The sequence below is a fragment of the Oryctolagus cuniculus genome, chromosome 5 (genome assembly GCF_964237555.1).
Source record: "Oryctolagus cuniculus chromosome 5, mOryCun1.1, whole genome shotgun sequence".
Lineage (NCBI taxonomy): Eukaryota > Metazoa > Chordata > Mammalia > Lagomorpha > Leporidae > Oryctolagus > Oryctolagus cuniculus.
In genome coordinates, this window is record NC_091436.1 from 37,474,762 (window position 1) to 37,501,043 (window position 26,282).

General features: G+C 40.8%; 1 protein-coding gene across 1 annotated transcript; it reads right to left on the reverse strand.

Moving 5' to 3' along the window:
- Window positions 1–107: 107 nt before the first annotated feature.
- Window positions 108–12,183, reverse strand: ARG1 (arginase 1). Its single transcript, NM_001082108.1, is given in 8 exon segments — window positions 108–687; window positions 917–1,053; window positions 1,247–1,351; window positions 1,621–1,715; window positions 4,187–4,346; window positions 6,628–6,802; window positions 8,109–8,181; window positions 12,063–12,183. Coding segments are annotated over 8 exon segments (969 nt in total). The 5' UTR covers window positions 12,120–12,183; the 3' UTR covers window positions 108–520.
- Window positions 12,184–26,282: the final 14,099 nt, after the last annotated feature.

Sequence of the window (26,282 nt, forward strand, 5' to 3'; positions counted from 1 at the left end):
TGAGGATGCTTATATATCTTCATAGTGCTTTTAAGCAGGATGTATGTTAAATATGCATGTGGTGGGGATTGAATACTGTGTGTATTTAGATAGAGACAATACATTTTCTTTATAAAGAGTTTATTACAAAAGGAATCACATATTTCAGATAACATGGACATGTACTGTCTTTCCAGATGAGGTAACTTTGTTTTCTGATATCAGGAGTCTACTCTATGTTTGGGGGATTATAATGGGTGAATATTTGCACACCAGCACATTTTTAATTGGGAGTCAATGTGTGCTGCTTCTAAGTATATGTCTTTTTTTTATGAGAAAATCTTTTCCAATTTCACAGAAGTTTTAATTTCCAATTCTTGAGTTTGAGTTTCGCAACAAGAGGGAATTGGTAGAGTTTATACTAATTGGAGAAACATTTTTCTGGAAGAACAAGTCTTTGGGCAGATAACTGTAAGCTTAAGTAAGTTATAGATTTGCTAATACAGCATTAGCTGTGAAATTTTTAGATAATGCTCCATATTTATTTAGGTGGGTGAAGGTAGTCAATTGGCTTGTGATTGCCCTCCCGAGCAACTCCAAAAGAAGCCAAGGTGAGTGCTACTGCTGTGTTCACCGTTCGAGTTACTTCTTCTGGTGTTTTCCCCAGAGATGGGTTTACTTCCATTATATCTAATCCTGAGAGTAGTCCTACAACAACAAATGGCAATAATGTATTTATCAAATAATTGACATTTTAAAATCAGTACAGGCTGACTTGAAAGACTATGCAAGGAGGTGACCAATGAAAAACAATTAATACATAATGTGATAGATATTCTCTAAGTGTCATTTGGAGCTTGGTTTTCAGATCAGGGAGATACTAATAGACATTAGTCTAGATATACTTGCTTCTTTATTCCTTAAGATTTTTACCTACCTGTCTTATGAATTGCTTCTGTGATGTAGATGCCTTCTCTGTAAGACAGACCTCCCGCAACTGGTGTGCCAGTAGCTGGTGTGAAAGATGGGTCTAGTCCATCAACATCAAAACTCAGATGAATTGGCCTTTTCTTTCTTTTAAAAAATATTAAAAGACTTCAGCATAATATTTATTAAACATGTATAATGCTCATCCTGCTTTATAAACAATAATGACCAAGTGAAGTTCCATGATTTTATTGACAGACTTCATCAACAATTTAAACTGATTAGTGTCAGTGGCAAGCCCTATGTTACACTCACGTGCACACACCCAGGAGTGTCATACCTTCCTAGTAGATAGCACAACGTTTCTTCCATCACCTTGCCAATTCCCAGTTTGTCCACTTCAGTCATTGAAAAGTATTTAATACCCAGAGTTTTCACAATGTAGCTGTAAAAGAAGAGACGTTAAGATAATTATAATTAATAAGGCTGACTGTGTCGTCCCGTTTCATGTTTAAAAGATCAGTGTGCTAATTTATGTTAAATAGTTGGGTTCTGTGAAATACATAATTGTGTTTGTATTTTTAATATCAAGTCAATTAAGATATAAATTGAGTACATACATATGAATGTACAGGTATAGATTTAGCCAGTAAAGCACACTTTGCACACAAAAGGATAACAGTGAGTGTACATCACAGCAAAGAATAAACTTACTGTTCCCCAGGGTCTACATCTCTCAAGCCAATATAGACAATATCCTTGGCAGATATGCAGGGAGTCACCCAGGAGAATCCTGGTACATCAGGGATCTAAAATGACAATTTTCCATTGGGTTAATGGTGATTCTCTTGAGCAAATCCTACATTTTCTAAGTTAATGACAGTTGTTAAATTGCATATAATAGAGTGTAAATTAAGAGGAAATCACATAAAAAATAAAGTTAAGAGTGTGCCCACATCCTGTTGTGGTATCCTTGATTGCTTTAGCCTTAGCAACTTCACCCCATGGCCCCCAGACCTAATGGTAACTGGAGGCCCCATGTCCCATGTCAAATGAATGTAAATCCATTGCTTTGGTAGCTTCCTTCTTTACTCTTCTTTCTCAGTGGGGACTCAAACCCCAGGGTGACCTAGCATGGCTGAGGGAATGAATGTTTGACCAGATCTTTGATTGCCCTTCAAATCATAATGTGATGGCATCTGCTTTGTCCTGGAGCCAAGCTGAGTTCTTCCTGTGTGCTTGCTCAACATTATGTAAATTTATAGACCCCTGACTTGGTTATCACTTCAAAACCATGTTACTTCTCAGTATTTAAAAACAGATGTGAATCGCTTTTGTAATATCAGGATCAATACCGTATTACAATTATAGTGATAAAAATTGGTTTTACTGATAAACTAGCATTCCAATAGGAATTATGAGCCACAGTGGTACATCTTACTCTAAAATTTTGTTTCATATCTTTTAGAAGAAAAGTTTTTAGAGAGCAAGGAGATGGTTCTTCTTATGATTTTAAATAATAAACCATTGTAATCTACTTTAAAACTTCCACTTTTCAAAAGGTTCTATATTGTAAGGGGATGCTTAGTGAGATAAAAGGCCTTGTGGATATAATAGTAAAAGGTAGGAGCTAGTAGACTTGGTTCAACCCTTGCCTCACTGTGTGCTTTGCACATGCTCTTGGCAAGCTGGTGAGATTCTGAACCTCTACTAACTTGTTCATAAAGGATTATTTTCTGTTCTGTCTACTAAAAAGAGTAGTTTAAGAATACACACACAGGCTGGTGCCACGGCTCACTTGGCTAATCCTTCGCCTGCGGCGCCGGTACCCCAGGTTCTAGTCCTGGTTGGGGCGCCAGATTCTGTCCCGGTTGCTCCTCTTCCAGGCCAGCTCTCTGCTGTGGCCAGGGAGTGCAGTGGAGGATGGCCCAAGTGCTTGGGCCGCACAGCCTGCTGGCTGCAGCACACTGGCCATAGCGGCCATTTGGGGAGTGAACCAAAGAAAAAGGAAGACCTTTCTGTCTGTCTCTCTCTGTCTAACTCTGCCTGTAAAAACACACACACACACACACACACACACACACACACGATATACAGTCAGTCCTCTGCATCCTTGGATTCGGCCAATCACTGATTAAAATGTAGTTGGACCTAAGATGGTAGATTTTTCTTGTCATTATTCCCTAAATAACACAGTATGACAGCTATGTTTCTTTTGTATTAGGTATTACAAGTAATCTAGAGATTATGTAAAGTATATAGGGGGATATGCATGGGTTACATGCAAATACTGTGCCATTTTATCTAAGGGACTTGAGCATCTTCATGGGATTCATAGGGGTCCTGGCACCAGTTCCTGGCAGATGCAGAGGAATGACAGTACTCATATCTGAAGTCAGTTTCATAACTGTTAAGTAAGGTAGAGAGCCTTGATACTTTTATGAACCAATCCTTTAGTTACTAGCTACAGAATAATGGTTAGAAATTACAACAAAAATAAGATAGGGGAGAGTGTTTGGCCTATCAGACAAGACACCTGCACCCCACATCCAGAGTGCCTGAGTTTCCTGCCCAGCTGTGGTTCCTGTTAATACAGATCCTGGGGGGCAAGACAATCACTTGATGGTTCAAGTGATTGGTTTCCTGCCACCCATGTAGTATACCTGGATTGAGTTCACAATTCTAAGCCAGGAGTCATTGTGGGTATTTCTGCAGTGACCAAGTACATGGGAGCATTCTCTCTCTCTCTCTCTCTCTCTCTCTCTCTCTCTCTCTCTGTGTGTGTGTGTGTGTGTGTATGCATGTGCCTCTCAAATAAATAAAAACAAGGGGCCGGTACTGTGGCTTAGCGGGTAAAACCACTGCCTGCAGTGCCAGCATCCCATATGAGTGCCGGTTCAAGTCCCCTCTGCTCCACTTGTCCCCGCTGCTCCACTTCTGGGATCCAGCTCCCAGCTATGGCCTGGGAAAGCAGTAGAAGATGGCCCAAGTTCTTGGGCCCCTGCACCTGCATGAGAGACCTGGAGGAAGCTCCTGGCTCCTGGCTTCGGATTGGTGCAGCTCCGACCATTGTGGCCATCTCAGGAGTGAACCAGCAGATGGAAGACTCTCTCTCTCTCTCTCTGCCTCTCTATAACTCTGCCTTTCAAATACATAAATCTTAAAAATAAATATGAAATCTATGTAAAAAATTGAGGTGGCATAAGGCTTCTCACTTCCTTTTCACCTTTTGAATGTCGCAATAATATTCCTTGGTAACAGTCTACCAACTGGCCTTTACCTTTCCTTTCAGTTCCTTCAGGAGGAAAGACACAGGTTGTCCATGCAAGTTCCCACTTGTGGTTGTCAGTGGAGTGTTGATATCAGTATGAGCATCCACCCAAATGACAGCCAGGTCGGGGCAGACACTGGCATGGCCAGAGATGCTTCCAATCGCCAAGCTTTAGAGGAAAAACATTGGTGTGAACATCGGATTTGCAATGCTGTTACATACATCTTATCACTGACTTCCTTAAAGCTATCATTTGGTTTTTCTTTAAGGCCAACTGACTGATATTTCTGATAATCAGAGATTCCAATTAAACAAGTACAGTAATAAGTAATAAAGTGTAACTTCCACTTAATGCTTCCTAACAAGTTATATTTACATCACTAGCATTACAAAATTTTGTGGTGCTATTTTTCCAAAATCCACCTTGTAAGAAAATCACAAATTAATCAAAAAATAAACATGTATTAGAAGGTTGTCCATAGGAGAAATTCTTTCACAGGACACACTGTTCAGTTCTCAGGGCTAAATTGGGCTATCTGCATACTGGTCTCTCTCAGTAAAAACACAATTCTTTTTTTTTTTTTTTTTTTTTTTTTTGACAGAGTGGACAGTGAGAGAGAGAGACAGAGAGAAAGGTCTTCCTTTGCCGGTGGTTCACCCTCCAATGGCCGCCACAGCCGGCGCACTGCGGCCAGCACACCGCGCTGATCCGAAGGTGGGAGCCAGGTGCTTCTCCTGGTTTCCCATGGGGTGCAGGGCCCAAGCACTTGGGCCATCCTCCACTGCACTCCCTGGCCACAGCAGAGAGCTGGCCTGGAAGAGGGGCAACCGGGACAGAATCCGGCGCCCCGACCGGGACTAGAACCTGGTGTGCCGGCGCCGCTAGGTGGAGGATTAGCCTATTGAGCCGTGGCGCCGGCCAAAACACAATTCTTACAAGTGAATTATAACCAGGCCTGTCTCTCTCTCTCTCTCACTGTCCACTTTGCCTGTCAAAAAAAAAAAAAAGTGAATTATAACCAAGTCCTCCTGCTTTTCTTAAAATTCCGCTCCCCTGGCCAGCGCCGTGGCTCAATAGGCTAATCCTCCACCTGCGGCGCCGGCACCCCGGGTTCTAGTCTCGGTCAGGGCGCTGGATTCTGTCCCGGTTGCCCCTCTTCCAGGCCAGCTCTCTGCTGTGGTCCGGGAGTGCAGTGGACGATGGCCCAAGTACTTGGGCCCTGCACCCGCCTGGGAGACCAGGAGAAGCACCTGGCTCCTGGCTTCGGATCAGCGCGGTACACTGGCCGCAGCGCACCAGCCACAGCGGCCATTGGCGGGTGAACCAACGGTAAAGGAAGACCTTTCTCTCTGTCTGTCTCTCTCTCTCTCTCACTGTCCACTCTGCCTGTCCAAAAAATAAATAAAGAAAAATAAAAATAAAGAAAAATTCCACTCCCCTGAAGTCCAGGGCCGTCCGTCAGTCCGTACGTTCCCTTCTGCAGTATACCCTGGGTGCTTGTTCCCTCTTCTCCATGTTCATATCCCCCGCTTTAGCTTTCTGCCCTGCTGCCACATTTTAACAATCCCTCTTAACCAGGACCCACCAGCGTGGGTCCCAAAACCCCCAAACTCCAGAAGCGAAAGGTGAGAATTTAGAACCCAAAGCCTGTACACATTCTCCCACCTGGGAGTGGTTAAGCATCGTTCAGACCTTTCTCTGTCTCTCTAACTGTCCACTCTGCCTGTCAAAAAAAAAAAAAAAAGGCTCGTGCACAACAATTATCTTCATTATCAGAGTATCTGATGATATGGATAAAGAGTGATATAATCCCTTGAAGAAAAATTATCCAGCAGTAAAAAAAAATGATTCTTATGGGAATACAATAAAAAAAGGAAATTTGTACTGAAGATTAAGAACAAAATATAGGGTATCAGAGACTTACATGCATGCAATTGTTAAACAAAATCACCAAGTACAAGGAAAAAAGACATCACGAAGGAAATGTACCAGATTTTAAATTCTGCTTGCAAATAGTTGTTAGGAAAATACAGTTACCCCTGAATTTTTAAATGTGTGTGTGTGCTTTCAAACTTTTTATAAAGCAGTTTAACTTTTATAATGGAAAACACAGGCTTTGACATTGTTTCCCTAAACGAAGTTGTGTCCAATAAGCTGACTATGAATTTCCTCAGTGTTGATTTATTTAGATTACACTGAATGTTTTCTTGAAATACCTCCATATCTCATTCTCTGCTGTGATAGATAAAAATAAAGATATTATAAGACTTCAAATAGAGCAAAGTCTATATTTCTGGAGTAAAGTAGTAACCAATACAATATTTTTTGAGGTAGAAAATGTGGCATAAAATCGATCAGGGCTATCCTGTCTACATTTCTTCTCTGGCTGTTTTGGGTGTACTTCCTTTCTATCAGTACCAGATGCCCACACACAGTCACTGCACAAGACCTGTGGTCCCCGCCCAGCACCAGGCTGATCCTCCCGTTCTTCTTGATTTCTGCCACTGCACCAGCCAGCTGCTCGTTGGCTCTTCCCACCGCCCGTGGGTTCTTCACAATATGAAAGGGGCTGTCATTAGGGACATCAGCAAAGGACAGGTCTCCATAGTCTGTCACGTCATGCTCTAAAATTAAAAGTGTCAAGTTACTAAGTAAAAAAGATTGCAAATCAGTACACGTAGAAATATTCCAGGAGTACAAAATAAGTATATTTTCAAAAGCGTAAGCAAAGGAAATGTCTGGAAGGTCTGTGACGATCATGAAGCTACAAATCGTGTCTCTATGCCTGACATTATACTCTCACCAAGACCTCACATGGGTGCCTGCTGTGTGCCTGTCTCGCAGTAACTATTTCTTGAATGAATCCAGTGAGCCTGGACACTAAAATATATCAGGGATAACTTTCTGGAAGGCATCACCATCTCTGTTTATGTGCTTTTTCACTATTCAGTAATAAGCATACTTTGTTTTTGTAATAGTCAACTATATATTTTACATGTATAAATGCCCAGAAGAAAGTGCACCAGGATTTTCTAAACTTGCTGACTCTGTATTAACAATCCTTGGTTTCTATCCCATCTGTCTCCTGCTGACACAGCTTCCTCCTTGGTCCATTGTACCTGCCTCACGGTGCTGTGTCAGACTTAAAATTGAGAATCTGTACTGAGCGCTGAGCCCAGTACTTCAAAGAGCTCAGAAAATAAAGGTTTTGTCAATTTTATTTTTAAAAAGGTAAAGTTGTAGGTAACCCTATTATTATACGTTTTAAAAAGTATAAATAGCAGATAATCCTAAGTTTCTAAGGATCTGGATGTGCTTCCTAAAGGAAAAGACTAAAAAAGACTGGAAGAGATTCAAAAGTAGAGAACCTCATGGAAAATTTGGATAGGCGATCAGCTCAGTGTTCTGAACCAACTATCCAGTGTTGTATTTACTGCATGTCTGTGTCTGTCTGTGACCCAGTGACACCACCGAGAGATTTCACCTTTATAATATTTGACAAAATTAGCTTGTTAACTGAGGGACCAACCTGCTTGTCCAAGTTTTCTCTTCTTTATTGAGTATCCCTCATCCCTCCCTCCCTCCCAGCCTCCCTTCCTTCTTCCCACTTTTGTAGCAACCTATTTTTCCTTCAGTGTGGGAAACAAATCAAGCTGATCATCTTTCAACTTGAGAATTACCATATTTTTGCTTCCAGATAGTGCACATTCTGGGAGACAGTAGATGAGATCTCAAGTGCTTGGGTCCTTGATACACATGTGGGAGACCTCGATTGGTTTCGTGGCTCCTGACTTTGGCCTGGTTCAATCCTGGCTGTTGCAGGAATTTGGGGAATGAACCAATGGATGGAAGATATCTCTCTCTCTTGCACTGTTTTGCCTTTTCAAATAAATACATAAATAAAATGATAAAATATATTTTTAAAATTACCTTGTTCTTTAAGTTTCTCAAGCAGACCAGCCTTTCTCAATACTGTAGGACCTTCTTCCACCCCTCCTCGTGGCTGAACAATTAAAAAATTAATATTTCAGACATTATCATGACCATCAGATGCCCATGTTAAGAATCGTTTTCATCATTTAATTAGTTGAACCATAATAATCATTTTCAAGCTCCTACAGCCCCAGAGATTTACATTGTCTCATTTAGTCTTCATTGCAAAGTAGACAGAATTACTCCTAGTTCAAATAGGAGGACCTAATATCGCGAAATTAAACACACAGCTAAAGTGGCAGAGCCTTGGTTCATATCCAGGTTTTTGAATTCCAAAACCTGCATCCCATCCTCCCTTTACTCCATGTTATTAACACAGTGAATACATAAATATGCAAAAGCACTCAGATAGTTGGAGATATAATAATGTAGGGGAGAAGGCTTCTTTTTGTCACTTGTAAGCCAACAGAGATGTCAGACATTTAAACCAATTATAATCACAGATAGTTTCTTCAGTGCAGCTATAAGAGGTCATGAGAACAAAAACAGGATGCCCCTAACTCAGCCGGGGCAGGGTGTGTCAGCGAAGGCTGCATGGAACAGAAGATATTTGAGTTGAGTCTTGCAACATGACCAGGTGGTCAGAAAAACAGGATAGAGGATGGAGAGAGTTTGCAAACCAGGGAGCAGCTTGGGCACAGGTATCAGAAGACAAAGAGCATGGTCTGGAAGATCCCTATATGTAGGTTCATTCAGCAGGAAGTTGGAGCCCTTGGGAAGAAGGCAGGCAACAGTGAAGATCACCACTCGCGACGTGAAACCACGCAGCCCAGCCCATCATTTCCAGCTTTGACCCGCTTCAGCAGCACATGAGAAATTCCCCCCTTGCTGTTTTGACGTCAGGGAAGCTGACATTCTTCCTCCTTCCGGGGAGTCTTCCCCCCGCACCTGGCAGACCACAGGGCTCCAGAAGCACTGTCTTTCTGACTCAAATTTCCAATAGAACTTTTAGACAGGAAATTTACATCTTGTGGTCAGATGAGATTGTGGTGCCAAGCTGAGGGAATGTTTCTGTCCCATTCAAATGACCAGATGTTCTGCCCTGGATGCCAGGCAAATTCATAATGGCAAATCCCTGTCCATGACAGCACGCTCTGCCTGATGCACTTTGCCCTTTTATTCCTCTCCCTTTGGCTTGAGCCACCTCCTTCTTCCTAACCAAGTACATATTATTTCTCCACCTACTTTGTTCATAGTTTGCCTGTAGTTTTCTGTCTACTTTTGCCTTTCTCCTATTGCTAAATTTCAGTACAGTTTGCTTTCTAAATTCATTAATTTAATTTTTGAGAGGCAGAGTGAGAATGAGTTAGATAGAAAGTGAGAGCTCACATCAGCTTGTTCACTCTCTAAATGCCCAGGCTGAAGCGGGAAGCCTTGAACATAATCTAGATCTCCCAATTACTTGAGCCCCATCACTACTGCCTCTCAAAATCGGCTAGAACCAGGGGTCAGAGCAAGGTATCTAACCCAGGTGCTCCCCTGTGGGCTGTAGGCATCTTTCCTGGTATCTTAATCACTAGGCAAAATGCCTGGCCCAGTCCAACTTTCTATACTTTTGGGGCACTATATTTTGTAGCATAGGGCTGACATATAGTCAGTGCATGACAACTGTCAATTGGATAAAATTCCATGGTCTTCCTCCCTACCTTCCAACTTTAGAACAAATCTCGTAGACTCCGTTGCTGTATCACAGTCATTAAAGTTCTCAGATTGACATTTTTAGTATTTTTGTTATGTTTGATTTCAATTGCCTCTCACAAAGGGTCTTTTTTATCACTTGGTTTATCTGCTCACTTCAGAAATTACTTCCTCTGCTCTACAGACTTTCTCGGCTGCATCCAGTCCCTAGCTGGCTGCACACCTAAGATCCACCATGGAGTGAAGCCCTCTTGAAAAGCCATTTGCATAGGTCCAGGGCACAGGCTTTGGAATCAGATAGTCCTCTCTGGAATCACAGTTGAGGCTGAGCGACCCTGAGCAAACTGCCAAACCTTTTTGAACATCAGTTAATGCAAATATAAGATAAAAAGTATACCCAGCACATTGGTGGCACACTGCTTTTGTTAGAGGGTGAGTCAGGGAATGGAGCTCTTTTTCGGACTCTACTTCTGATAACCTGCCTTCTAGTCCCCTCTTTTGCCTGCTTGTCAATTTTTTTTCTCCCTTTAGGTGGAGACAAATGCTTAGGTATTGACCACTTGGCTCTGTACTCTATGGCTTGATAGAGAAGAATCAGTTTCTCTCTCTCTCTCTCTCTCTCTCTCTCTCTCTCTCTCTCTCTAAATCATGGGACAGTCCTTACAATCAGGAGACTTCTTTGTCATGGTCATGTTCAGGAGGGAATCTTGGGATAAAAAGAATTATTGAGAATAGGAAATGCATCAGGTTGCATTTTAACTCAGTGTCCCAGAGGGGCTGCCCTCATGTCATTCTAAGCGTTAATTACAGAAAGAAACAAAGGTGTTTTCTTAGAATTCTCTCTCCTTCTATGCAGCGGCAGTCACATCAATCAGAGACCGAAGCATGTTTGGTATCCCTTCTTCCAAGCCTCCTCCCTCCTCTCCTTGCTCCCCTCTCTCCCTTCCTCCCTTTGTTCCTCCCTCCCTCCACTTTCCTCCATCCACCCTCCCTCCCTTCCTCCCTTTCTTCCTTCCTCCCTCTCTCCCTCCCTTCCTTTGTTCCTTCCTCTCCCTGCTCTTCATTCCTCTCCCTCCTTCCCTGCTTTCTTTCCTTCCTTCCTTCCTTCCTTCCTATCCATGTCCCTTCTTTGCTTCCTCCTCAGTTTCTTCGATTCCGTCTTTGTCAGCACCCGCCCTACGCACAGATAGGCACCCTGGATCTTAAACACTCTCCATCAGCAAAGTGCACTGTGCTCTGGGAACACGGCCTTTGGAAGACTTCCAGGGAACGTGAAGCAGCATTTACTGACAGTCCAAACGCAGTTTCCATCTCTAACCTCTGACCTCTCCCAGTCTATTTTGCAATAAAAAGCCAGAATGAACACCAAGAGTTAAAAATTAAGAGGAAGCTAAAGCACTACGCAGATTCTGAGGAACCAAAGACCCTACTTAAAAAAAGATCAGGCTTGGGAGTTTCGGTTCACAGAGTCGTGCTCGGTTTTGAACACAGACCCATGCTGAAGTCTGTGGCGTCTGTCATCTCATTGTATTTACCAGAATGAGTGTGCCCAGGAAGAAGAAACGCCTGGACGTTTACGAGTTGTTGGTGTGCGTTGGTTCCCAGCTACGTTTCTCTGAGGCAAGGTAGGAGCTTCATAAATCATTAATCCTTTCAGTGTTGCCAACTTGTGGTAGGATTTTCCCTCAGTCTTTTTGTTCCCCTACAAGAAGTGCTCATGCGCCAACAGTTTTAGAGAATCATTAAAGCCCTAAAATACCATGAGTCACTCATAAAGTTGGATAAACCAGTAATATTTAAGTTAGCCAAATCAGAGGACGTCTGAAGTATTAAGTATTGTATTAAGTATTGTAGATGTTCATTACACAACTAAATAAAGGTGTTTTTTTTTTTTAATTCTCTTTCCTACTACACATCCACCATAACATCAAAAGCAAAAAGAGCAGCAAAAGCCTCAGTAGCTACAATACAGAAATGGTCCATTTTAATTCAAATAAAATTTTTTTTCCCAAGGCATTCAATAAAATGTAGATAACAATGAAATTGGCTTTGACTGAGATCAGCAGCCCAGAGTCAATGGGTTTGTGACCCATAATCACACAGTGCTGCAAAATGGGGAGAGGATAGCAAAACATGCTTTCTGGGCCCGAGTGGATCAGGAAACGTAACTAACCAAAGAATCACACCTTAGAGATTTTCAAGCCCCAAGTTTTCAAATCAATGCACGTACTCCAAGCCAGATATTTCACTCACCTGTCCCTTGGAGAAAGGGGCTCCAATGATCCCTATGGATTTTGACTTAGAACTCATACTTGCCACTTCTTCCTGCTGCATCTCCGTTCTCCAGTGGTTGCCACCCTCTGCAGCCCTCAGTGACTGAGGACACATCTTTTTTCCCTTTATAATTGGGTTGAATCTGTTTACCTTTATTCTAATGAGGATCGCTTGCTCCACCTACTGAACGGAAGAATGACAGAGTCAACTGAAGTCTAGCAAATTCTTCATACGTGGGATAATCGTGATTCTCTGACTCTAATTACGTGAGCATTATTCATGTTACTAGTGCACACCCTCTTGAAAAAGCCAGCTGGATGACATTAATCTTTCCTTAGACAATCGACAATTGCATGTGGTTTCACAACCACGTAAGAACTACCACATTTTCAGCTGTGCAAGCTCAGGGCAGGGCATGTGCTTTCTGTAGGCTCTGAGTTCTTGTAGAATAGGGGCTGGGACTGGCCAGATGGGCTCTCACTTTCCCTCCATCCTTAACATCCTGAGTGAAGGTTTCAGACACTAGGATAATCCACAAGACACACTTCATACACCACTAGAGCACACTCTTGGGGGGAAAGTAGGCAACTTCCTTTTTTGATATTTACTTAAAGAGAAAAAAATCAGTTAACCAAGTGTGTTACTATTTTTAAAATACTATATGCAAGGAAATAACAATTTTGGAATCATAACATCATAATCAGGGCTTAAAATAAAAATAGCCAACATTGTATTTTTATCATTTGTCACATGTAATTCTGTTTTACAGGTACATTATCTCATTTAATGTTTATGTCATTTTTATGGTAAGTCACAGCATTGGTGCCATTTTACAGAGAAGGAAGCCAAGTCTTGGAGAGGTTGCCAAGGGTCACATACACATTGTAGAGGAAAAGCCAAAATCCAGGGTTGGGCACCCTGGGTCACCCAATCACTGGTCTTACAGGCTAACCACATGCCACATGTCAGTTATCAAGCACTCTGGGGAGTTGCTTATCATCTTGCAAAAGTATGAATCTACAAGAAATGCATGCTTGTAATTTTTTAAAGATTTATTTATTTATTTGAAAGGCAGAGTTACAGAGAGGCAGAGAGAGAGAAAGAAAGAGAGAAAGAGAGAGGTCTTCCATCCACTGGTTCATTCCCCAGATGGCTGCAACAACTGGAGCTGCACCAATCTGAAGCCAGGAGCCAGAGCTTCCTATGGGTCTCCCATGTGGGTGCAGAAGCCCAAAGACTTGGGCTATCTTCCATTGCTTCCCCAGGCCATAGCAGAGAGCTGGATCAGAAGGAGAGCAGCCAGGACTCGAACTGGTGCCCATATGGGATGCTGGCACCGCAGGCTGTGGCTTTACCCACTATGCCACAGTGCTGGCTCCATGATTGTAATTTAAAAGGGAAATTCACTAACTAAAAACATAATTTTTTTCTTGCTTGTGGGAGAGAATATTGTGGAGTATATAAATTCTATAAGGATGGAGAATTTTATCTGCTGTATTCCTGTAGTCTAGGACAGTGTTGATGTTAGATAGATGTTCAGCACATATTTATTAGGTTAATGAATCAAAGAATCAAGGTCTCACAGTTACATTTTGATAGGATCTTTTTTTTTTTCAAATAGATGTCTTCCCTTTCACCTGCAAATTTACTTATATATCCTAAATATTGACTTGTATTCTTTGTATGGCTTTGATATTAACCTCTTACATGTTGACAGAGCAAATTTTTTTTTCAAATCTGTTGTAGGATTGAGAACTTTATGTATATTATCACTCAAAACTTTTAACTTGAAGTATGCAGCTTAAAAAATGACATGTTTTATAAGTTTTAAGTCCTTCCAATCCTCTAAATCACAAACCAATACTTTTATATTTCCTTCAGAGTTTGTGTTTTACGTTTAGTTTTCTGTTTCATCTACATCCATCTTGGTATGTTATGTACATTTTCCAACTACATTTCCCCATAGATCAACCATCAGACTCCCCATCAACACTCATTGAACAATCCACACATTTTGCTATTAATTTGAGTGCTATCACCATCTTAACCAAGTTTCCCTAAATACGTGGGTCTTTTGCTGAGACCTTTCTTTTGTTCACCAGTTTCCTTACCAGTTCCATAATGTTTTATTATCATGGCTCTGTGGTATATATTACCATTGTTTGGACAAGAGTAAACTTCATCCTTCTTTTTTAAAAGTGGTTTGCCTTCTATGGGCCTCTATTCCACATATTTAGGATAAATCATTGAATTGCTTAAAAACAACCCTGCTAGGATTTTTACTAAATGTGTAGATGAACCCATAGAGATTTTCTATCCTTAAAATTTCATTAAAAGATTTTTTTTCTTTGAAAAACTCAACATTCTAGAAGTTCTCCTAATACCAAGCTGAAATTATCTTCTTGTCATCTGACTCCTTAGTCATAATACCTTCGTAGGGGTAAAGCACACTATCTCTTGGCTGTTGTTATCTTTATTGGGTCTCTTTGTTGAGGCTGAAAATCCTCCAAAATACCTTCCAGTTTATTATAAAATATGTTTACTGTTCTCTATTGGGTCACCAACCTGGTCATTCCCTTCAAAACATCCAATTTCTCTATGCCTTCCAAGGGTATATCCAGGTGTAGACAGCATCAACTGGACAATCAAGCACAATTTTGATAATGTTTGCTTTTTCCAGGTCACTTATAAAAATTTTGAGCAGGACAGTGCTTATGTAAAAGCCTCCAGGACATTCCACTGGAAACCCAACCCAGATTAGCTCATACACACTATCAGTCATAAATCTCTAAGTATAGCTGGATAGTCACTAATTTCCAACTCAACCACTCCATCTTGTCCAGAAGGACAAAGTATGGAAATTCACCAAGTGTCTTAATAAAACCTCATTGCACTTTACTACTTTTTGTCATCAACCAGTCTGACTTCTCTGTCAAAGATGATGAACTAACCATGAGAGTTCCTTCTTTCGGTGACCTCGTGCTGATTCTTAGTGATCATAGCTTCCTTTTTGTCATAAACACAAACTATCTTTTCTGTCTCCACAACTATTATCTCAGAATCGCTAAAGGAAGGAGACAGTGGACATCTTACCTGTATCACTCTATTACAACTTTGCTTTCTACAGATAAATTCTTTCATTTATTATTGAGTATGTCTACTGAGTCTTGAAATGTGCTTCTCCTAACAAGACAGACCTGTTTAAACAACCTGTTTCTTTTTTTTTTTTTCTTTTGTCTTTTGTCCTATCTGGCATTGTCTTGGAACCAAGACCATATCATTGACCTTGATCCACAAACATTAGCTTGAGATTTGGTCCTCAATAGTGTCGCTCCCCGTCTTCGTGGAGGAACGACACAGGACCCTGTGCTGTTCTTTCGTCTGCTCGGCCCTCCCCGGGTTTGCTGCTGGTTCTTCCCGGGTTGGCTACCGTCCCTTCCACCTCCGTGGAAGGGTGGTTCCCCCTGCCACATTCCCCACTTCCGCGGGGGAGTGGCACACCGCCGGCCGGCTCTCTCGGGGGCTGCACAGGTGTTCCCCTTAGATGTTCCTCTTAGATGTTCCTGGTGCATGTTGTCTCTCTCCTCCTTTATAGTCCTCTTCCACCAATCCCAACTCTGCTACCCACACACTCCTCTAATCAGGAGCGGCTCTTGCAGCTTATCAAGTTGGTAAGGGGCAGCTGGGTAGAAGCTGTACGCTCCTCTCCCAGCGCCATATTGTGGGAGAGCAGATGCATAGAATAAGTCTTAATTCCAGTAACTCAGTCCAGTCCGGGTTGCTCCCCACAAATAGGTCCTTGCTTAAGTTTCCTATATCTTCTGTAATAAAGTATTACAACCTGGGTCACTTAAAGCAATGGAGATATGTCATTTACTCATCTGGAGAACAGAAGTCTGAAATCAAGCATTTGACAGGGTCATGCTTCCTCTGAAATCTGGAAGGAGTCTGTTCTTGTCTCTTCCTAGCTTCTGGAAGTTTCCTTGTAATCTTTGGCATTCTTTCTCTTATAGATGCCTCATTCTAATTATCCATCTTTGTAAGGTGCTCTTCCTGTGTTTCTGTGTTTTTTTTTTTTTTAAATATTTATAAAAAACATTTTTGGAAATATTTATAAAAATATTTTTAAAATATTTTTAATTAAATATTTGATGTCAAGAGTATTAATGCCCAACAATGGGTACCACAGTTCTTCTGTGAAGTTATTAGTGTGGGAGGCTCATAATTTTTTGTTTTAATTAATTAATTTATTTAAAAGCACAATGACAGAGAGAGAGAGAGAGAGGAAGAAACAGAGAGATATTCCATCCACCAGCTCACTCTCCAAATGGCACAACAGCAGGAGCTGACCCAGGCTGAAACCAAGAGCCAGAAACTATCTGGGTCTCCTCCCACATGGCTGGCAGTTGCCCAAGCACTTGGACCATCTACCTTTGCTTTTCTAGGTACCTTAGCAGGGAGCTGGATTGGAAACAGAACAACAAGGACTCAAACTGGCACTCTGATATGAGACGTGGGCTTTACAGGTGGTGCAAAGTGGCATGACATGACCATCTTCTTGTAAGAATATTAGTCATGTTAAGTGAAGGGCCACCATACTCCACTTGGCCTTATCCTAACTATATGTGCCATGACTCTTTCCAAATTGAGCCACATTCTGAGGCACTGAGGACTAGGACTTCAATATGTGTTTTGTGAAACACAACTCAAACCCTAAGAGTCCTCATTTTAATGTTTTTACAATAATAATACGATGAGAAAAAAAGGTTATACAATCAGAGGACCCAAAAAATGTCATACCTGGTGGTTTCTACTTGTTTCTCTTTCTGAGGTTCCAAACTGTAGCCCATTTCTGTCTTATCTTTTCATCAGTCAGCTAACAGGTAAGACCCTTTTCAGATACAGCCCAGGATTCTTAGGACTTTTTACTCTCTAATAGTGGAGTTTCAGGGAACCATTTTGCTTGGAGTATTGCCTACATTCCATAAATACAATATGAATGGGCCTAATCCTGGAACAATACAAACTACGTGATCCCTGGACAAGTCACCTAATCGTGCTTCTGAGTAAGACTACTTCTAATCCTTTGAGGTGTTCTAGCAGCGTGAACAGAGTGGGTAGTCACAAAAAGAAATTCAGGTCATTTCACCATTTTTTTGGTAGACTCCTTCTCTTGCCTTCTCTTCTCTCTTTACCTACTTAAACTTGAAGCCTTACTCTTAGGAGTGTGTACTACACACAGGTAAAAAAAAAAAAATGAAATCCTGTCACTTGCAACAAAATAGATGCAACTGGAAAACCTTATTCTTAGTGAAATAAGCAAGTCCCAAAAAGACAAATACCATATGTTCTCCCTGATCTGTGAAACTAATATAGTACCTAAAAGATAATCTATAGAAGTGAAATTGACACTTTCAGATGAGATGACTTTGAACAGCCCTTGTCTCGACTGTTGAGGAACAGCCATTTTTTTTTCATATTATTTGTTGAACTCTTTACTTAGTGTAGGGTTAATCTTACATGTATAAAGTTAATTGAAAATAGATCTTAGTAAAAAATAAGAATTGGAATAGGAGAGGGAGGAGAAAGAAGAGTGAGAGCTCACTATGTTCCTAAATTTTTATTTATGAAATACATGACGTTTGTACACCTTAAATAAAAGATTAAAAAAAAAAAAACAAGAGCAATGCTGTTAATGTCTTTATTGTGGGGAGCAACTGGGAGCAACTCGGACTAGACTAAGTTACTGGAATTAAGACTTATTCTATGCATCTGCTCTCCCACAATATGGCGCTGGGAGAGGAGGAAACAGCTTCTACACAGCTGCCTCCAGTTCAACCAATAAACTGTAGGACCTGCTCCTGATTGGAGGTGAGCAGTGTACTCGGCGTGTGGGTAGCAGAGTTGGGATTGGTGGAAGAGGACTATAAAGGAGGAGAGAGACAACATGCACCAGGAACATCTATCTGAAGGAACACCTGTGCAGCCCCCGAGAGAGCCGGCCGGCGGTGTGCCTCTCCCCCATGGAAGTGGGGAAAGTGGCTAGGGGGAACCGCCCTTCCACGGAGGTGGAAGGGTCGATAGCCAACCCGGGAAGAACCAGCAGCAAACCCAGGAAGGGCCGAGCAGACAAAAGAACAGCGCAGGGTCCTGTGTTGTTCCTCCACGAAGACGGGGAGCGACATAATGGTGCCGTGACTCAGATAGGAAGCCTAGGCAGGGTTTAGTGTCGTTCCTCCACAAAGAGGGGGAGCGACATAATGGTGCCGTGACTCGGATAGGAAACCTAGGAGGGAAGAAGCGGGAAGAAGTGGGAAAATACCAGAGAGAGAGACTAGCAAAGAGCCTAGGGAAAAGCCAGACGGAAAAGGTGCCAGAAGAAGCTATTGAAAGCCTAGGCATAGACTCGGATATGGACTGTGGGAAAGAAGTTAGGATTGGACGTTAGGATTGAAAGCGAAAGTGAAAGCTAGAACAGACTCAGATGCGGACTATGGTGGGGAAGCCAGGAGAAATGAGAGGGGAATATTGTTGGAAGAAAAGTTAGGAAACATACCAGGTAGAGAAAAATGTTAGGGAAAATGAAGCCTCCGAGGGGCGAGGCGCTGAGAAGCAGCCTCGGGGCGGGTGCCGGGAAGCCATGGGGATAAGAGAAACAGAAGTTTAGAAGTAAAATGAGAAATAGGAATGCTGGTAGATAGAAGTAAAATAGGAGAAATAGGAATGCCCGGAGGTAGAGAAATAGGGAAAAATAAGGCCTCCCCACAACACGGCAATGAGAGAGCTTGGATTCGGTCTGCCTGATTAGTAAGACGATAAGCACCTGTGGGCTGCTGCAGGTCACCAAAGACAGGCACGTTATCAACATCAATAAGTCTCCCCACAATACGGCAATGAGAAGGCTTGGATTCGGTTTGCCTGATTGGTAGGGCTTGTAAGCACCTGCAAGCAGTTCTAGCAGAGCAGAGCATGCACTGCAGGGCACCAAACACAGGCACGCATCAGTGCCTAAAAACCTCCTCACAACATGGCGAAGAGAGGACCCGGATTCGGTTTGCCTGATTGGTAGGGCTTGTAAGCACCTGTGGGCAACTCTAGCAAGCAGAGCAGAGTGTGTGCCGCGGGGCACCGAAGACAGGCGCGTATCAACGCCAAAAATAAAAAGAAAGGGGGATCTGTGGGGAACAACTGGGAGCAACTCGGACTAGACTAAGTTACTGGAATTAAGACTTATTCTATGCATCTGCTCTCCCACAATATGGCGCTGGGAGAGGAGGAAACAGCTTCTACACAGCTGCCTCCAGTTCAACCAATAAACAGCAGGACCTGCTCCTGATTGGAGGAGAGCAGCGTACTCGGCGTGTGGGTAGCAGAGTTGGGATTGGTGGAAGAGGACTATAAAGGAGGAGAGAGACAACATGCACCAGGAACATCTAAGGGGAACATCTATCTGAAGGAACACCTGTGCAGCCCCCGAGAGAGCCGGCCGGCGTTGTGCCGCTCCCCCGTGGAAGTGGGGAAAGTGGCTAGGGGGAACCGCCCTTCCACGGAGGTGGAAGGGTCGATAGCCAACCCGGGAAGAACCAGCAGCAAACCCGGGAAGGGCCAAGCAGACAAAAGAACAGCGCAGGGTCCTGTGTCGTTCCTCCACAAAGACGGGGAGCGACATTTATGAAGGAAGGGAGCTCAGGGCAGTGCTGCTTGAGACCAGGTGAGAGAAAGAAACCCAAGGAGGGGGTTATAGCTACTTGGGTGCCCTGAGATATCACCCAGCATCCAATAGGGTCCTGAACTAAAGCCTTAGTGTTAGGGGGAAATATTTACATCTCATTGGAGGCCTTACCCAGGCAAAGTCTGAAACTAGGGGAGAAGAAAGAAGGTATGAATTACAAGTAATTAAAATCACTAGGTGAATGAGCATATATGAGTTGCTTTCACCTTTCTTTCTAGAAATATTGCAGGGATTTAATGTCTTGCTCTTTGGGTAAGAATTGGAGCTACACAACTATTGTGTATGGCCCTTAGTGAGAAGCAGACTTACTACAAGGTCAATGTGGATTTGGAAATAGAATCACAGACATAAGAAACAGCTGTAGCCCCTGTGATAGGGTAGTTTTTTTTTTTTCTCAAGTTACTGAGCTAATTAATTGAATCTAAAACTGAAACTGGAACCCAAATTTCCTGAGTACCTTTCATGTGCTCCGAGTTCCTCATGCCACCTCTCTGTAACTACAAGACTTCTTCATTCCTGGAAAGGAGAGTCAGTTTTAGCTTTCAAAAGATTACAGAGATTTTCAGAATCAGGAACAAAGTCTTGTGAACAGTGAGTGAATCACATACGCTGGAAGTATACAAAGAATCTACTGTAAATTAGTAATGTTCCCCATTCGAACACAGACACTCAAACCAACTTTATATTTTTTCAGTGCTTTCTTTTTTTAGAATTGGTCTGTTAACTGACAGATGCCTTCAAAATCAATTTGCCTGGAAAATTAAACTGAAATTTAAAGTAAAATTTTATTTTTGCTGAGAGGTTTTAGTGTACCTATATATTACCTGGGCCTTAATATCAATTTAAAGAAAACCAAAAGTATGCTACTGTGACAAATGGTAATTTTTTTGGTACAATAAAATACCTTGCTTCGTGTTCTGAGAATCAGCTTATGGAGATTACACAGAGGCATTTTTTTTTTTGGAAGAAATTTTGGAGTGGAAAGTGGGTTTACCTATATTTTTGGTATTTTTCTCTCTCACATTCTGTACTCTTTGACATTTGTATCCTGTATTCTGTATCCAAGTTTGGATTTCTAGACATCTTTTTGAATTGATTAGGCTCCTTGAAGCTGTAGATTAGTACTACCTATCAAGTTTTAAATATTCCCAAAAATTTTCATGTATTCAAGTGTTTTGTCTTCTGTGCCTAATATTTTCTCTCCTTCTGGAGTTAAAGTTAAAAGCATTCTGATTTTATTCTTTTATCACTTACTCTTATCTTTCCTCATTGCTTTATACATAATATCTTCTGACTTGTTTCCTGATTCACTAATTTTTTTGTATATACTATAATCTTTATTTTTAAATGTGATGTGCCAACTTAGCATTTCCCACCAACACAGGGATTGAAACCGTCACTGGCTTTACAGTCTTTGGCTTAGGTACTGTCTCTGTAGAAGCCTTAGCTGTCACCATTGCTGTCTTCTTAGATGCGTGCTTAGCCCTTTCTGGCTTACTTGGTAGCCCTGATAGATGGTTCCTGTTGGACCTTTCTAACTTCAGATTTCTGATTTCTCTGTACCAGTGTATCAGCAAGAGATGGACCAGTGATGACCCTCTGGAACCTGGCTGTACCTCAGGCTCTTCATTTTTGAATTTCTTCTGACTGTCCCATTTTATGTTTTCTTCTGTAGAGGACAGTCCAGTTTATCCTCCAAGGATTCCTCCTAAAAAGAAACGCAGACTCTCATTTTGTATTAAGAAATAAGAAAAACCCTCGTGAGGCCCTGGGTAAAGCCTCCTGTGTCTGGGTTAGATTTTGTACTGCAACTGTGCAGTTTGACCTTCATGGCGATGCAGCTAAATGTTTGATGAATTCTGAATTTCAATTATTATAATATTCATTTCTTTACATAGTTTCTTTCTTCCTGTAGTCACTACTATTTTTCTTTTATTTCTTTAAGCATAGTAAATATAATCAGTTTGTAGTCTGTACTTGATAATTCTGGTATTTAAAACCTTTGTAAGCATATTTTTTGTTTTCCTTGTTTCTTTTAGTGCCTTTGTTGTTATTGTTGTTTTAATTCCAGATCATTTTTTGTTTCTGTGCTGGTCATTGTCAAAGAAAACGTTTTCCAAGGTAATATAAGGTGATAACAAAGGAATTTGCCTCCGCAGAAGATTTACATTAGTTTCTACATAGTTGGTAGCTCAAAAAAACAATCCAAGATCACTTTAAATCAAATTCAGAGGTTGAGGTTCTTTAAGTCATCCTTTGAATGGAAACTTGCCTGAAAATCTCTGTGAATGTTGATTAACATCTTGCTCACCTTATCCTGCGGATTAAACCATTTAGGGTCACAGTTTATTTTGAAGTCTCTTTTTCAATTCCAAACCTATGATACAACCTGAGCTTAAGTTCCTATTCACTTCATCCCATGAAGTTGTCAAAACAAATGTTCAGTCTGTCTGAATTGTCAAATGCCCCAGAGCAAAACCAACTTGCTTTCTAACTCTTTTCTTGAGGTTCGCATTTTTTATTTTAATTTTAGTCTGGTAATTATTAGTGTTGTTCTAGGTCATCATAGTGTTTAAGTTAGGTTTGTCTAGTAGTTTTAGTTGTTTTCATTAAAGGAGTTATCTCAATAACCTAGCCCATCCTTCTGGGAGACCATAAGTCTACAACTGAGTTTTTGAGAGTCTTTAGATGCAATACAGTGGGAAGTTTAATTTACGGTCTTTTCAATGACTTTTTCTAAAAGAAGAAGCTTACAAGGTACACACTATCTGGTTAGATATATTAGCAAGGATTCCTGGGTCTCTAGTTCTTCAAAGTCAAAAACAAATGAATTGGAGTTACTGCTGAGATCAGCAAACATCTTTACTCAACAGAGAATGGCACCTTCAACAAATCTTGAGTTTTTTCCTATATATTGCAGGCAAAATTTTCTGATGAAGAATAGGTCTCTTCTGGCATGCCTAAGTGTACACCTATATTCTGTGGGTGGTTTGGAACATGCGTTTCTATTCACAAACAGGGAGGCTGATGAGGGCAAGGACTCTACCCATTTAGATTCCCTGGGGAGTAATCAATCAATAGTTATTAAACAATCATTTTGCTTAGTTCTTACTGCTATACTCTTTTGCTATCTGAGATCTAGAAGTACAATATATGGTCAATGCCCTTAAGCAGGATCAAATCTTGCATGAAATTGTCATGTCTTTTTGGCTTCCAATTAATCTGGCAGAATTTCTGTTTTTTCTTTGTCCTACAGGAATTTCAGATTTTGAAGAGTTTTGAGGAAATTTCCTTTGATTAAATTCAGGATTTGAATATTTTCATGAATATCACCAAAGTAATATTATATACTTCTCATTGTATCACATTAGAAGGCACACATATGGTGTTGATTTATCCCATTTCTGTTCATTTATTCTGTTTCTGCTCATTTGGTTAAAGTAATTTCAGGAAAGTTTTTCCACTATAAATTGATTATTTTTCTCTTTGTAGTTAATGAACATCTAGGGGATCTTTTAATAACATATAATTACCCTGTTTGTCATCATATTTGACCCCCTAACCTCAACATCTACTATGATTCTTGACTAAAGCAATTATTACTGTGATGTTTGCCAAATGGTAAATATTTCCATCACTTTTATAATTAGTTGAAATTCCACTCTGAGGAAGAGCATTTACTTTTCCCCAATTATTTATTTACTCAATTATTTATATCACCATGGTCTTATTTTACTCTAAGATTTACAATCAACTACTATCATTACTGTATGTTTTTCCCATTTTGAGAATGAGGGACATGTTTAGTGCCTTGATTATGATGATGGTATTCATAAGTCACAACTCATCAAAATGTATTACATTAACTGTATAAAAATTTTCCTATCAATCATACATCAGTAAAGCTTACATTTTTCCTTAATTTTGATTGAAAAATTAAATTCGTCAACTAGTATTTACCTTTCTAGACATAAGTATAAGGGCCAATGTTGCGGCATAGTGAGAAGGCCACCAGCTGTGATACCAGCATCCCATAGGGGTGCTGGTTCATGACCCAGCTGCTCTGCCTCCAGTCCATCACTCTGCTGGTGCACTTGTGAAAGGAGCAGAGGATGGCCCCAATACCTGGGTCCTATCACCCCTATGGGAGGCAAGATGGACTTCCTGGCTCCTAGCTTCAGCATGGCCCAGCCCTAGCTATTACAGCCATGTGGGGAGTAGACCAGGGGATGGATGATCTCTCTCTCTCTCTCTCTCTCTCTTTTGTCTGTCTCTCCCTTTCAATCTATAACTCTGACTTTCAAGTAAAATAAATAAATCTTTAAAAAGACATAAGTATAAAATGGAGAAAAAGAGAAGAAATAGATAGGCACTGGCCAGCTATTCTTCAATGTCTCCTGCAGGTAAATAATTGAAATGAAATGGATTTCAGGTTCAACATGAGCCAATCCTTCCCTTTAGTTAAAGAGGAGAAACTGTCATTATAAGAGGAGAAAATTTCCAAGCAGTAAGAGCTCAATGATCTACACTGATTCGGAGGATTCAATATGGGCCAAACTTCTGAAATATGAAATAATTCAAGAAAATTTTGCTTTCTTTCCATCAAATAAACTGGTTACTAAATTTACCAACATTTTTGAAGTAATAAATACATCAAAGAAACACATTAATGCAAGAAAAAATTGCTGCTAAAATAGTGCTCATTTTAAAATTTCCATTTTTTTCATGATCTTTTTGAAGTACCTTATGTATTTTAATTATTTTCACTGACAATCTGTATATTTAGTTGTACTGCTTGGAATTTTAAAGTAGCTAACATCAGTTTTAATCATTAATAGCCTATAATAAATGTGATAGATTTCATATAAAAATAGTTATCATTTGATCTTTGCACATTTTAGGTGTTTATTGCTTCAATTCATTTAAGTGAAAGCTTGTTGGAGAAAGATATGAAAGGCAAAGATGCTTTTAGGCCAGACTTTGACACAGTTCCTACCTACCTCACCTGTTGTTAACAATTCTGGGATGACTGTGAAATGCATAAATAAGCAGTAAGCAGTTTGTACTGTAAGGAACAGGTTCAGGCCCTATCTATTAGCAGGATTGCAGAGGCTAATGTTCTGCCTGGAAGGGGAAGGGAGTTTTCAGTGATTGGCCTTGACATAGAAATTAAGATGACTTTTGGGAAATGAAGGAAATTCCAATTTTGCAAACTTGATATAGGAAGCTATATTGCTAAAATTATTTTAAAGAACATTTAATAAATCACCTTTGTTGTAAAGAAACAGACTCAGAGTTATCCAAGAGAATCCAAAACTATCACCACTATTACTATTCTGGGGAATCCTGCTAATATTCAAAGACCTGTTTATCAGCCAAGCCTCCTTAGTTCTTAGGTGTAGCTAAAGACAGGGAGAGAGGTCCCAGGGGAAGCCACAAGGAGATAGGAAGGAAGTAGCAAGGAGATTTGCAAACCGAAAGATGCAGGGCATTTGCAGAGTTAATACACGGGGTTTTCTGCTTGGATTGGTTGTTCTCTGCTTATTTTGATATTTCTAGACCATTTCTTCTTCAACATGAATGTAATAATTGAATTTTAGTCATATTTTAGAATTTATTGTGGTTTCTCATCTCAGTATAGATTGATAGATGGAAAAATTTAAAAGAGGTTGAACTGTTTTCCAGTTCCTCATACAAAGTTAAATTAGTACCTTGGTCTTTCTTTCTTTTTTCTTTTTTTTTTTTTTTAAGATTTTATTTATTCATTTGAGAGGTAGAGTTACAGACAGTGAGAGGGAGGGACAGAGAGAGAGGTCTTCCATCAGCTGGTTCACTCCCCAAATGTTCGCAACACCTGGAGATGTGCCAATCCAAAGCAGGTAGCCAGGAGCTTCTTCTGGGTGCATGTGGGTGCAGGGGCCCAAGCACTTGGGCCAACTTCCACTGCTTTCCTAGGCCATCAACAGGGAGCTGGATTGGAAGTGGGGCAGCTGGGACTTGAATCGGTGCACATATGAAATGCCAGAGCTGCAGGCAGATGCTTAACCTACTCTGCCACAGCGCCACCCCCGTACTTTTGTCTTTCTTAATGTTTAATTATCATTCATAGGACTTCCAGTATCCAGAAGGAAAACTGTTTCCTTTGACTATGTGATGTAAAAATGACTCAAATTTTATTATCTTTTAAGATCTGTGCTAATGCAACAAAATTGAATCACATATGGAAAATGGAATACAGCTCTCAATTCTAGTGCAATTCAAAATGATTTTCATTACACATTTTACCAATTTTCAGGGCTTATTAATGAATACTATGTGATAAGATCATAGAGGGCCTGATGAAGAAGAGGAGGCGAACATGCCATGGTGTCTTCTAGAGCTTTCAGAAGCCAAGAGGCTCTCAATTCCCAACAGCTCTCAATTTGCAGAGTCATTACTGCTGGAACACTGGCTGAATCATATAACAA